This window comes from Schistosoma haematobium, chromosome 6, assembly GCF_000699445.3.
Source record: "Schistosoma haematobium chromosome 6, whole genome shotgun sequence".
NCBI lineage: Eukaryota > Metazoa > Platyhelminthes > Trematoda > Strigeidida > Schistosomatidae > Schistosoma > Schistosoma haematobium.
In genome coordinates, this window is record NC_067201.1 from 443,674 (window position 1) to 457,618 (window position 13,945).

Genomic DNA, 13,945 nt, shown 5'->3' on the forward strand with positions numbered 1-13,945 from the left:
ATGACCCCCACAATCGACTCATCGATGGACTCAATTAGACCACATTGCCACCATTCATCGTTGGAGAGGCTCGGCAGAAGACTGCTGGTCATTTTAGGGTACATGTTGATGCTCGGATTATACCATAGTTCCGGCACGCATTTATCCGCAACTTACTGGACGTAGAAAAGCTACAACAAGAAGACCCCTCAGAGTCCGACCTAATGATGAAAATTTTTTCGGAAGCAACAAGAAAATGTGCTAGTCAAACATGAAATGATATCCACCCCGAGGTAGCTTGGTATGATATATATATATATGTATATATACAAATCTTTTATAAATAACTTACCAATACATGTTTATCATCCACTTTATCCATGACTATGTCTGCCCATGTCATTGATTGGTTATCTAAACTATCCACAACCATTCCCTCAACTGACTGACTACCTTTAAGCCAAATAAATAAACGACGATTCAAAGATGCATCACGACGTAGTAAAATAGACAACGAAGCTGTACATAACATAGCGAAATCTTTCACTGTTAACGATTTGTTAGTGATAAACTGAAATGGATTACGCTCTGTTGTTTTCGAATAAAAATGTATTGGTAATGCTAACAGAATAAAATCAAGGGCATCACGTTGTACTAGTAGAACACTGTCACCGAATAGACAACATAAACTCTCTACCTATAAAAAGATAAATTAGACAGTAAATATTTATACTGAATGGTTAGTATTATTAATATTATCAGTACGTTGAACAAATCTTTCATCTCAAGATATTTTATATTTTCTATCAGGGATATTTTATCTATCAATAAGTATTTATCTTATTCTATTTAAGCGCATAAACATTGGTACAAGGAGGCATGAAATACATAGGCACCACATAAATCATTCGACTTGTGTGAGGGCTGAGATACTGCCCTGGTGCTCAAACTGAAGCAGGTGATTTTATCAGGAGGCCACATCTGGAGTCTTCGACCTAAAGCTCTGGTCAACAAGACAGTGGAACAAAGTCATGAAATGCAGTCCCTTCGTAGACGGTGACCAACAATAGGTTCATAGGCCATTTGTTCCCCTAGGATCCTGGAGTCCATATGCATCATTGCTTTAGAATCAGGGTTTTCCAACTTCCCTAGGTGGATTCTCTATATCCACCAACCCGGTTAAAGCCGGTGGCGGACATTCAGTTTTTGTCCTCTCGACTTCATAAAAAACACCCTTGCCGCAAGAAGGCAGTGACTAGGACTTCCAGGGCAGTGGTTGTATGTACGTGGCTATGTGAGAGCATTTCGTATTAATAAGTAGGTGTTCTTTAATGAACACTAAAACATTTGAAAAACATGTATATTTTAAACGAAATACTAATGATCATTTTGGTATGAGAAAAATCATCTAAGAATTCAGTCTAATGCATAAAATGTATACATCAAAAGACAATTATTCTCATTTAAATGCCAAGTTCAATGAAGGCAAAATATAATAAGTTGGAATCAAGTTCGTTAAGTAACGAATACTCAACACATATCCTTATATCAGAAGGGGTTTTGTGGATATTATAGTAATTTTAATAATTGAGATCATGAATCAATTGAAGCTGGACTACGATGGAAAACCTGAGAGCACTAGACGGCCATTTCGTCCTATTGTGGGACTCATCAACAGTGCCCATCCACGATCCCAACTCGCGAGATTCGAACCCAGGATCTATAGGTCTCATGTGCGAACGCTTAACCTCTAGACCACTAAGTCAGCATTCTTATAACTATCAAATTTAAAACTAGAAATAATCAGTAAACCTTTTAAAGTACCAGATGGAAATTATTTACTTCCTATTGATAATGAAAAATTAAAATTATTATGAAATTCGTACTGATAATATCGTTCAGAAGAATGATGAAAGCTCCATGACCAAACCCATTTAGCTTAGAGAATAATACTCCATCAAAACCTACCTACATACAAGCATAAAACTAGCAAAACAACAAATAAATAATTAGGAAATTTTGTTTAACTTACAAGAATATTTTTATCTAAACCATAAATATAACTTTGACTATCTAATGATTTACGTTTGTTTAAATGATTGAGTATAAATGAAATTCCATATTGTCGTATAGATGGACATCGAATTAGAAGCTTTAAAAGGAAGGAAATAAAATCGGATTACAGAGGGAAGTATACTGGAATAAAAAATATCAGTGATTTGATCAACTGAGAACATTGGTTAACTCTTCAGAATAATCTTCAAATGTTACTTACTTACTTACGCCTGTTACGCCTTATCGAGGAGCATAGGCTGCCCACCAGCACTCTCCATCCAACCATGTCCTGGGCAATCCTTTCCAGCTCTTCCCAGTTCCTACTCATCCTTTTCATATCTGCTTCTATTTCTTGACCTAATGTGTTCTTTGGCCTTCCACTTTTCCGCCTTCCTTCAGGATTCTAAGTTAGGGCTTGTCTCGTGATGCAGTTTGACGATTTGTATAGTGTATGTCCTATCCATTTACATCGCCTTTTCCTAATTTCCTATTCAGCTGGAAGCTGGTTTGTTCTCTTCCACAGAAGGCTGTTGCTCATGGTATCCGACGAACGGATGTTGAGTATCTTGCGTAGACAGCTATGTATAAATACTTGTACCTTCTTGATGATGGTTGTTGTAGTAGTCCTCCAAGTTTCACCTCCGTACAGCAGAACTGTCTAGACGTCCACATTGAAGATCCTGACTTTGATATTGGTTGAAAGTTGTTTGGAGTTTCATATATTCTTCAGTTATATGAATGGATTAATTCGTGTTCAATAGAAAATTAGTAAATAGCTCTAGTAAACCAACGGGTCAAGTGTTGTATACCTAACTGGATAATTAACAATGTTGTTACTAATTTTAGTATATTTCTAGAAGCATTTATAAAATCAATTTTGTAGGTAAACCTTAAAATATCCTTTTTTCCTGTAACTATATTAGCCATGAGATTAAAGCCAATTTTGACACTTCCCACATTTCACAATGTCTATTTTTATGTTCTGACTAAATTCCGTCAACTGAACAACAACAAATATGTAGTAGGTAGAACTCAACTACAGCCAATGGTGAAGGAAAAAAGATATTGCTTTCTATTCAAAGCGTTTGCTGTATCAAAATTGTGATGAAAGTCAGTGACAACTAGAATATTATAATGATGGCCAATTGACAGCTTTCAATAATCTAGTACAAAACAAACTACATGAATCTTGATCTGTCACAATGATATATTCCAAGTGACAATCTCTACAGCAAAAGGCTTTCCAGTTATTCTGATATGCCGTGGAGTAGGGATAATCAATCCTCATTCATGAAATGCTTCCATAAGACAGCGCGTCTATAGCCTTATTCCACGGAAGTATAGCAGTACATAGCACGGTACTATATTAATACAACAATCAGTGCATTAGAATGAATAATAATAATAAAATGAAGAGAAATGAAAAGAATTTAGTGTATAAGAGAAGGATAATAATAATAGTGGGAGAAGCAGTTAAGAAAAATACAACTAGAAAGCATTCTTTTACTTATAGAAGTTCCTTTCACTTACATGAGGAAATTAAAGGACATTTATAGCACGTTTGCCATTGTCTTCTATATTGGACCATGTCTGATAACGTCTCAAGTCACTGTGCGTAATTATCTACACGACTCCAACTAGGTATTGGTGAAGGACCAACAGAAGCCATTCATATACAGCTTTCTTTCATAACACGACATATAAACTGATCAACTCTACTTTTTCAAACTAGTCCCAGAGTCAGCAAACAAGGTACGACGTGGAACTCGCTGTGACGACATCCTTAGTACACGTTCAAGCCACCGAAGATAGTGACACCAATTGAACATACATTGCTGAATCCCTACATTACTAACATGGTGTTGCCACTGGATGTCGGCGAAGCTTCGGAGATAACAATGATCAAACACAAAGAGCCATTTAACATCAACTCAAAAAGATCAGGTTCCACAAGCATAGATCAAAACTGCTCTCATTGACACGCTGTAGCCGGACTAACATCACGAAGACCACAAAGATGGTCCAGACTGGCATAAACCGCCCAGGGTTTCGCTAGATGTGAATTGATCTCATCTCTCACGCAACCACCAGCATTTACGCAGCTACTCAGATACACGATCTTTCCTACTTTCCCATCTGCTCACTACAAAGAGTGAGTTCAGGTAAATGTTCCTTTCAATTTTGTGGAAGTACTTTACACTGGTACGGCGCAAAGCACATGTTGAACCTACGGACACCGATTACCAACTGATTAAGTGTGGATTGCATGACTTGAATAGAACAATGGAGAGAGGTGGTCATATGCCCTTACTCTACCTAAGGTATTTGTATATAGAACCTTCACGATGTTAATACGTTTATCAGGCACACTCTCCTTCAATAGACAATCCTAGAGAACAGTCCTGTCCAACGAATCGAAGGAGGCACTAATGTCAAGAAACACTACAATTGTTGGTCTGTAATAAGTATAATAGTGTTCTAACATTTGACGGAGGGTGAAGATATGATCAATACGTCCTTGAATAGAACGGAAATCAGCCTGCTCCTCGTGAATCAATCCTTCCCAGATTTTGAACAATCTACGAAGTATGATGGAAGCTAATAGTTTGGAAGCACTTGAAAGTAAGTTTGCTCCACGGTAGTTGTTGAGTAGGCAACGTAAACTATTTTCAAAGATAGAGACGACTGTCAAATCATTCCAGGAAGTTGGAACACTCTCTAATTCTCAAAACTTTGCAAACAACTCAATTCAATAACCAGAAAGTCGGCACTGTCTTTAAAAAGGTCGGAGGTAAGTCGCCTAGGCTTGGTGATTTATAGCGCTTCAAAAGATGGAGTACCTTGTGAACTTCCACATCGTTAGGTAGATCAGTCGACACTAACCAGGAAAGATAAAAAAAATTTGATTAATGTCACCGGAGCAGCAGAATAACTGAACTGTTCCTCAAAAAACTCTATTCACGGCCCAAAACTTCGGTAGATGTTATTGATTGGTGTTCTATAATTTTCACATATTGCTTCACTCACACTAGACTTCCAGCTGCCAGTCACTCGAATGAATTGAAAGAGGTTCAGATAGTTACTAGATGCAGCTGCTGCTTCCAAATGGTTAGAACGCTTCGACTACCAAGATTCTCGATCCTTACGTAAACTTTAGTTACAGTGTAGTGAAGGAGAACACAAGTGATGACAACCCATTATATTTAGCACAAAATTCGAGTTACTTGATAAAATAGAAAAACATTCCAATACTTTATTTGCAAAATGTTCATTAATTGTTCCTACATTTCCATACTCATTGCTTTCTGTTCGCGTTCTTCCATCCTCGATCTTCTCAACCTTCTGCTGCCAAATATTCTATTCCTGACTAGCTCCATATACTACTTATGTCGACATGAGTAGCACACACTACAACAGTACGTAACAATTTACCTCCATTATCAAACTTGCGGTCACCCAGAGTAGACGGACATGCCCCAGAGAGTTATAAGGGGCCTCTAGAAAACTAGCGGTTATAAGCGCGACGTTTTGCGAAGCCGTAAACGACTTTACTCGCCAATTTCATAGTCATGCTACTGAAACTAATGTTTATCTATACTTTTTAGTGGGCAGATAGCTAGCCTTGAATCTAGCTCGGTTTGGCACTTAATCGCAACAGAAGCTGCAACTGATCTGTTTAGGAAGATGAATTTGTTGGCCACTAAAATACCTTTCGTCTTCTAAATTTCGCAAGCAACAAACCCGCCGCGAGAAGGCAATGAGTAAGACTTCATTTTAATTAGGATGAAATTTAGAAATATGTAGTGCGATATGTCATCATCTCATACAAGCAAAAAGTCATATTACCTCCCACAAACACGTATAAAAGAATGCAGATCCCACAGAGGAACTGAACATTTCTAACATTCGATTTCCACGTTCAGAGAATTCCGCGCCTGGTTCCAAACCCGGTAGTAAGCCCTGGAAAAACAATATCAGAATTACATCGGTTAATAACATACCTATACGTTATGGCACTAATATTCAAATCAAAAGTACACTAAGAAGGCAAACACACAATGAACATGACCGACTTTATTCCCAGACCAACTAGATGAACAAACAATCATTTAAAAAAACAACAGAATGAGTATCACTAACACTAATTTTTTCGGGTAAAAAAGTTTAGTAATTAATTATCGTTGTCTGTGAAATGATATGTGTTGAAACTATCAAATTTAGGAGTGCTATCATATCATAATTTTGTGAGATGTCATCACGTCAGTAGGATCTGTCATTCATTAAGCTGTTATCAAAACAGGTTAGTCACCAACATTTTCATATACACCTAAAATGCCACTGAATCGTTAACCTCCGTTTTCCGACTACATTCTCCGCGTTTTATATCAATCGACTTTACTGATTTTGATTTTACTTCCCCGTTAATAGTTCTACTAACATTTCAGTTTACTATGTGATTCTTTATTTTCGAAAACATGATGACTCGACAAGTCTACACTGTGCAATATCACTGGTGTTGTCGATTATTTGGTACACTTGACTGTGCGACTCTATCTCTAAACCTGTGACTCGCAATTCGATACTTAAAACCTCTCAAACCCTAACTTTTAATCAACCTACCTGACATGATAGGAACCTAAGCAACAGTCACTTCAGATAATTTAAGTTGGTCGGATAATGATGTCGACCAAGCCTCAAAGATGTGTTAGGATAGTGACTAAGGTAGAAATATTGCGACTAAATTTGGGCTACATAAAGTTAGTTTTAACCAAGCAGAATTTATTTGAATTCACAAACACAATGTATCAATCGAAGATTGAAGAAATGATAACATCGGGAGCCATTTTGCAGATCATTATATATATTCTTATATTATAGTTACTAAATAGCTGGATTACTAAATCTCTATACTTCATTTACTGTAAGCTTTCGTTTAGCGCATTAATTATTACTATACAGGTTACTATACCTAATTTATTACCAATCCATTATTTACAGCCTAACCTATTTACAACGACGTTTGGATTGTTTCTGTACAACAGTAATTTTTTTCAATTAGTGGTGTGATGTGGCTCAGCATGTTTGTGTGCTTGACATATAACACAACAGAAGCTGGCATTCAAGGCAGAGTGTAAGAGCTTACGGAGAGCAGATCGATAGGAGTTCAGCTTGCACTGGACTGAGGTTACTGTGTAGATCAAATAGTCGACACGAGATAGAAAAAATTATAATTATAAATCTGATTGGTGAATTAAACACGTGATATCGATTAACGTCTCAAGTCATAACCATAAATACTGCTAAAAATAGTACCAAGTGATTATTTCATCGCACCGTAGACAAGTAACTGAAGAGCAGTTAAGCTTATGAAAATTACTTGATGACTGACTTTATAAGTTTGCGCAAAAAGAATTTAATAGCCAAACTATGTCCCATAACAGATGGTCGTGGTGATATATAATAGAAAATCTGTTTAAAACTTGACAACTGTTTTTGGTTGTGTTCACTAAGACATGATGTTAAGCAATGAAAGTCGTAAGTAGTGAATATAAAGCTAAATACTAAATTATGTATTTAGACGAGGCCTTGAATAAAAAGCATATGTATTTACACTACAGAACATGTGAAACGTATATAAAACACCAGGACACACCATACATATGATAATGACCATTGGCAATACTTTATTTAGCTATGCAAGATGATATTAATACCGATGGATCGAAATGAATAGTCATCTGATTGAGAATAAATGACTTAAACTTATGAAACAAATCTACTCATATGTAGTACACGAAAGCGGGTGGAAAATGCACTGTTGTAGGACTATCAAGAATATTGTATTATTTAGAAGGCTTAAAATCAAACCAAGCAGTTATATTGAACAAAGCTAAAACAACAATGGAGCCAGTTCTATCGGAATGAGGAAAAAAGAACAACCCATTGTACCTTTAATAGTCCTAAAAATGATGGATGAAGCAATTTCCCAAGAGGAAGCAAGTGTTCTTCATAAATATCGAACAGTGGTGACTTAACCGTCATAGCAGATGGCTCGAGTAGCGCAAACAAGCCTGGACCATAAACATACAAATCATAGGCGACACGTTCAGGTCCAATAGTGCGAAAAATTACGTCGTAACATTCTAACGCTTTGCAATGAACACCAGCCGGTAGAGCAGGATGAAGACATTGGGCGAGACGTTTACCAATAACAAAACTTCGAGGAACGTAACCACATTTTGTATTTGACTGAATGACCTACAATTCATTTTTAAAATAAAATCGAAGTATATGAGTGTTAAAAATAAACTGGATGGGCAATAGTAATTAATAACATTGCTAGTTAGTTTGTCACAATTTTTTATTCATATATTACATACATTTAAAATATGTAGATAATTTTAATACCCAGAGATTGAAGTACATCATATGTATAGAAAAAACTTTGCGAAGCAAAAAGCTAATCAACAGGAAATTCTCAGTGTAAAGAGGAAGTTGGTGGTGTATGTTTACCGAAACACGTGGTAGTATTGAAAACATATCATTACACCAAACGTTATTTTTAACAACAATCAGAAGGAAAACAAAACAGAATGTTAAAAACCAGAAAGGGATAAGTATCACCAAACGAACGAATGAGAAATGCTTAGTTTAGACACAAATCACTATACAAAAATTCAAATTGGTTAGTGAGACTGTTAATCTTCGTCGGCTGTGGTTGGAACATGTATTAAGCATCATCAACTAGACCATACATTGATGCAAAAGATTGGCTAGAGTATGAATAGGTTAAAAGAAAACCCAAGCCACCCAAATCAAGATATAACATCAGTCTATGAAATCAATGGCCGTTGATTTGAGCCATGTTGGTACGTGCGAATTACCTAGTCGTGGGCCTATACGATAAGCGTAATAAGTGGAGACATTTAGTGACACGGTTCAGAATTGGTCACAGCGAGATAGATCTATTAAATCTTTACCTTCTCCAAAGCTTCATTATTTCGTACGTTTACCCAGAAAATTCATCCTCACTTTTTAAAATAAACTTTCCAATACTTGATTTTTTTCACTACCAATGATAACATCGTCTGTAGGGTTACTGCCGGTCCCAAAACCGGGTAAAGGAGGTTTGGATCTACGAGAGGCTGCAATCAATCATAAAGAAGTGCCCAATAAAAGACCTTACCATCTTGATGAGAGATCTAAATGCTAAAGTCGGACATGAGGATATCATGGGACGACATGGTCTGGGTGAGAGAAACGAAAATGAGGAGAGGTTTGCGAATTTATGTGCATTCAACAAAATGATTATGGACGGCATAATATTCCCCAACAGACGCATACACAAAGTTCATGAGTCTAACCGCATCAAACTACACAGAATCAGATCGACCATATTTGCATCAGTAAAAAATTCAAAAGGTGAATGGAAGATATGAGAACTAGGAGAGGAGCTGACAACTTCATATCAACACGTGTGGGTTGCGAAGATGAAATTGAAGCTAAAGAAGCACTGGACAACTACGGAAGCAGAATTACAAAGGTTCAACACAGCCTTCCATCAAGATACTGACAAAGTTGACGAATTCAAGATAGTTCTCAACAAAAGGTTCCAAGCCTTACAAGATCTACTCAGAGAAAAAGAAAATACTATGAAGGGTAACTGGAAGTGGATCGAAGAAGCACTAACTTTAACGTGTCAGGAGGTTCTGGATCGCAAGAAGTGTCATCATAGGGAAGAGATCTCTATCAAGACCATGTGAAATATTCAAGAAAGGAAATGGGAATCAATAGGACATACATTGTGTAAATCATCAAACTGCGCCACGAGGCAAGCCCTAACTTGGAATCGTGAAGGGAAAAGAAAAAGAGGAAGGCCATAGAACACACACCACCGAGAATTGAAAGCAGACATCAAAATGATGAATAGCAACTGGGAAGGGTTGTCTCGGACAGGGTCGGATGGAAAGTGCTGATAAGCGGCCTATGCTCCTCTACGAGGGGTAACAGGCGTAAGTAGTATGTAAGTATGTCAGTGATAAGCGTCGTACGATCTGGAACATGAGAGTCGGTTTAAGCCGCCGCACCACGTCAGTACGGGATGTAATTATCAAGCCGAATGCCAGAGTAGCAGACGTGCTAACAATTTAGTGGCAGCAGATAAGATTCGGTATAGACCAAGTGATTCAAAAAACATGAATTTTTGTAATGGTCCAAAATTCGACAAATGAAGGAAAACAAATAGTGAATATACTTTTGAAATTGTGGTTGATTCTTATCCTAGAAACCCGTCCCTAATCACTAGTCACGATAATTGCAGACACTGATCGAGTAACATATGTTTACTAAGATGCCTCAGCTCAACAGCCAACGACTTTATAAATCGATGTCACATCTTGGTTTGGTTTCTCCTATATTTTTTCTCAGCCTACTCCTACATTAACAAACATCGCGCGTTGAGGTAAGATGTAGTTGGACATACGTAATACATGTGCCTACATTTCGGCCTCAACATATGAGCGCAATGGCAACTCGAACTGATGTACGTACGTACGTAGTTTTACGTTACTGACTGACTGATGAGCTCAACGCTACAAAGGTACCTATGACTAAATACCTACGACTCACAGATGTTGTATTTGTAGCGGCTATGTCTCACAACTGCGAAACAGAGCAGAGCAAACTACTCATTAAATTCATCTGACTAACATGAGAACATCTCGCCCACGCCACGAGCGGGGCATATTACTAAAAAAACAAACAGAGACCGTGCACAGACCTTATCAGGAACGAACCCACTAGAGTAAAATGCTTCTAAACTCCATGAGATTTTTTAAAAATTGCACGGAAATTATGGCCCAATATGACCCAGCTGTTAATTCAGACTAAGGACCTTGAGCAAAAAATACTCACTTTAATCAGCCGTCCTAGAGCAGATATAAGGTCAGCCCATTCCGTAGAGTATTCAAAACTTTTGAGGGACTTGTCAACTTGTGCAATAAAGCTTTTGTATTTTGCATCTTTTGGTAGATCCAAATCATCCATATGACCTTCACATTCATTAAACGCGGAAAAATACAGTGTGAGTGTTTCGCATTCAGTCTTCAGGAGTAAGGGTAGGAGGTATATCAACCTATGGTTATCCTTGCATTTTGTAATACCATAAAGATCCAATCTAGCTTCGAACTCATTAGTTTATCCTGTCATTTCTAGCCAGATTTTTACATAAACTATACTTGGAAGTTCATTTACTTACAGTATAAAAAATAAAGGACCTAGGACAGAGCCTTGGAGTGATCCGATAAGTAATGACTTACGGGATGAGCATTTGGGATTTATCCTTAGTTTCTGTCTACGATAGAAGAAGAAATCCCTGATCCACTTTAGGAGAGGTCTATAGCTTGGTGTAGGTGGTCTTATGAAGTCGATTGATAATTACACCCTTCCAGTCTGAAAGCGACTCATCTTAGCCAGGTGACATATTGAATATTGTAGTCATAGATACAGCAATGTATTTTGCAGTGTGTTTCAAGATTTTGAGGTGTATTTCAACAGGTTACGTTGATTTTTCCGAGTCTAAAACGATAAGTGCCTTTAGCACGTCGTCTCGATTAAAGTCGACAACCCCCCAAAATCCAGAACTAGGTTTGACGCAACTGTTATTGCTTCTACCAACACCGTTGACGAGTGGGTACAGGTTGTAAGGAAGAAAAGTAGGGATATAGAAGGGAACCCTGCCCCCGTAAAAGTAGTTGAAAAATCGAAAGCTGATCATGGCGACAGATCAGCTATTTTTCATAGAATCAAGGAGAACGAGAGCTCTGAACCTAAAGCTCATTTTGAGCATGACATTGTACTGATAAGGCAGCTGCTTAATCAACTCATGCCTCAAAATATGACCGGGGTCACCTTGCTAAAGGTGTACAGACTGGGGAGTCTAGCGGACTCGAAACCAAATCATTCCAGACTGCTTAAAGTAGTATTCGGCTCTTCGAACGAACGTGACCTAATTTTACAGAATGGACACAAATTAAAGGGTTCAGGAGTCTTTATCCGAAAGGACCTACCGTTGGCAGACCGTGTTAAAAGACGGGAAGCCGAGAAAGAACTACAACTTAGGTTAGACGCTGGCGAAAAGGACCTGAAAATTGTAAATTTTCGGGTTGTAAGATTTCGACAGAGAATGATGCCGGAGCCACTCTGGGTGAAGCACGAAGGCACTTAGACGGGCTTCGGATCTGTTACACCAATGCACGAAGCTTACTTAATAAGTGATCGGAACTAGGTGTACAGATTGACTCTACAAAGCAAGATATAATCGCAGTAACAGAAACCTGGCTGACAGGCTATAGATAGTATGGAACTTGATTTCGAGGGTTTTACGTTAGTAAGGGCCGACAGAACACAAAAGCGCAAAGGAGGGGAGTAGCTCTATTCATTAGGAATGCTGTCCCATTTGCCATTATCGATAGTGTATCCCATGAGAGTTGGACATGTGAATTAGTTAGTTGCCGCTTGGAATGCAAGGGACAAGAGCTGATGATTGGTTTGGTCTATCGCAGTCTGAGCTGTGAGGCAAATGAGATCCTGTTAGGCAGTCTCAATACTTGGTCCCAAAGTGGTGGATGTCTAATCCTTGAGGACTTCAATGCACCTATGGTAGACTGGGAAAATCTGCGAACTCAATCGTCGGAGAATTCATTCGACCAGGAACTAGTTGATGGGGTTATCAGCTGGAAGCTGGTTTGTTCTCTTCCACAGAAGGCTGTTGCTCATGGTATCCGACCAACGGATGTTGAGTATCTTGCGTAGACAGCTATGTATAAATACTTGCACCTTCTTGATGATGGTTGTTGTAGTTCATCAAGTTACAGCTCCATTCAGTAGAACTGCCTTGACATTCGTATTGAAGATTCTCACTTTGATATTGGTTGAAGGTTGTTTTGAGTTCCATATGTTCTTCAATTGTAGGAATGCTGTCCTTGCTTTGCCAATCCTCGCCTTTACGTCTGCATCAGATTCTCCTTGTTCATCGATGATGCTTTCTAGGTATGTGAAGGATTCCAAATCTTCCAGAGTTTCGTCATCAAGAGTGATCAGATTGGTGTTCTCCGTTCTGAATTTGAGGACCTTAGTTTTTCCCTTGTTTATGTTGAAGCCTACTGATGCAGAGACTGCTGCTACACTGACTGTCTTCATCTGAATTTGTTCGTGTACATGAGATAGGAGGGCCAGGTCATCTGCGAAGTCCAGATCATCTAATTGATTCTGAGCTGTCCATTGTATGCCGTGCTTTCCCTCAGATGTCGAGGTCTTCATAATCCAGTCGACCACCAGAAGAAAGAGGAAGGAGGAGAGTATACAGCCTTGTCTGACTCCGGTCCTCACTTGGTATGCATCTGTCAGCTGTCCTTCATGCACGACCTTGCACTGTAGTCCGTCGTATGAGTTCCGGATAATATTGACAATCTTCTGAGGAACTCCGTAGTGTCGAAGAAGTTTCCATAACGTTCTCCTATCTATACTGTCAAACGCCTTCTCATAGTCAATGAAGTAGGTGTACAGTGTTGAGTTCCACTCAATTGATTGTTCGACGATGATCCGTAATGTCGCAATTCGATCTGTACACTACCGATCCTTACGGAATCCAGCCTGTTTATAGCGAAGTTGGGCGTCCACTGCATCTTTCATCCGGTTCAGCAACACTCTGTTGAAGCATTCCCCTGTTGCTGACGGTAGTGTGATGACTCTGTAGTTTTCACATTTGCTCAGATCTCCTTTCTTTGGAATCTTGATGATCTGTGTGTGCCGCTTCGATGTCCGGTGGATTCATTGGAGCCGACCTATTCAGGAGTTCCTCGAAGTATTCTACCCATCTGTTCCGCTGTTGTTTAATTTCGGTGATTGGCCT

At 38.6% G+C, this 13,945-nt stretch overlaps 1 protein-coding gene across 1 annotated transcript in view; it reads right to left on the minus strand.

Moving 5' to 3' along the window:
• MS3_00011011 (uncharacterized protein) overlaps positions 1-11,079 on the minus strand; it is a gene marked incomplete at its 5' end in the record, with an annotated part of 82,165 nt that extends 71,086 nt beyond the window's left edge. Inside the window, 5 exons of the mRNA XM_051219418.1 lie at positions 332-676; positions 2,012-2,131; positions 5,881-5,994; positions 7,984-8,292; positions 10,948-11,079. Coding sequence (XP_051065199.1) covers positions 332-676; positions 2,012-2,131; positions 5,881-5,994; positions 7,984-8,292; positions 10,948-11,079 — 1,020 coding nt within the window. The remainder of the gene's footprint in view (positions 1-331; positions 677-2,011; positions 2,132-5,880; positions 5,995-7,983; positions 8,293-10,947) is intronic.
• Positions 11,080-13,945: the final 2,866 nt, after the last annotated feature.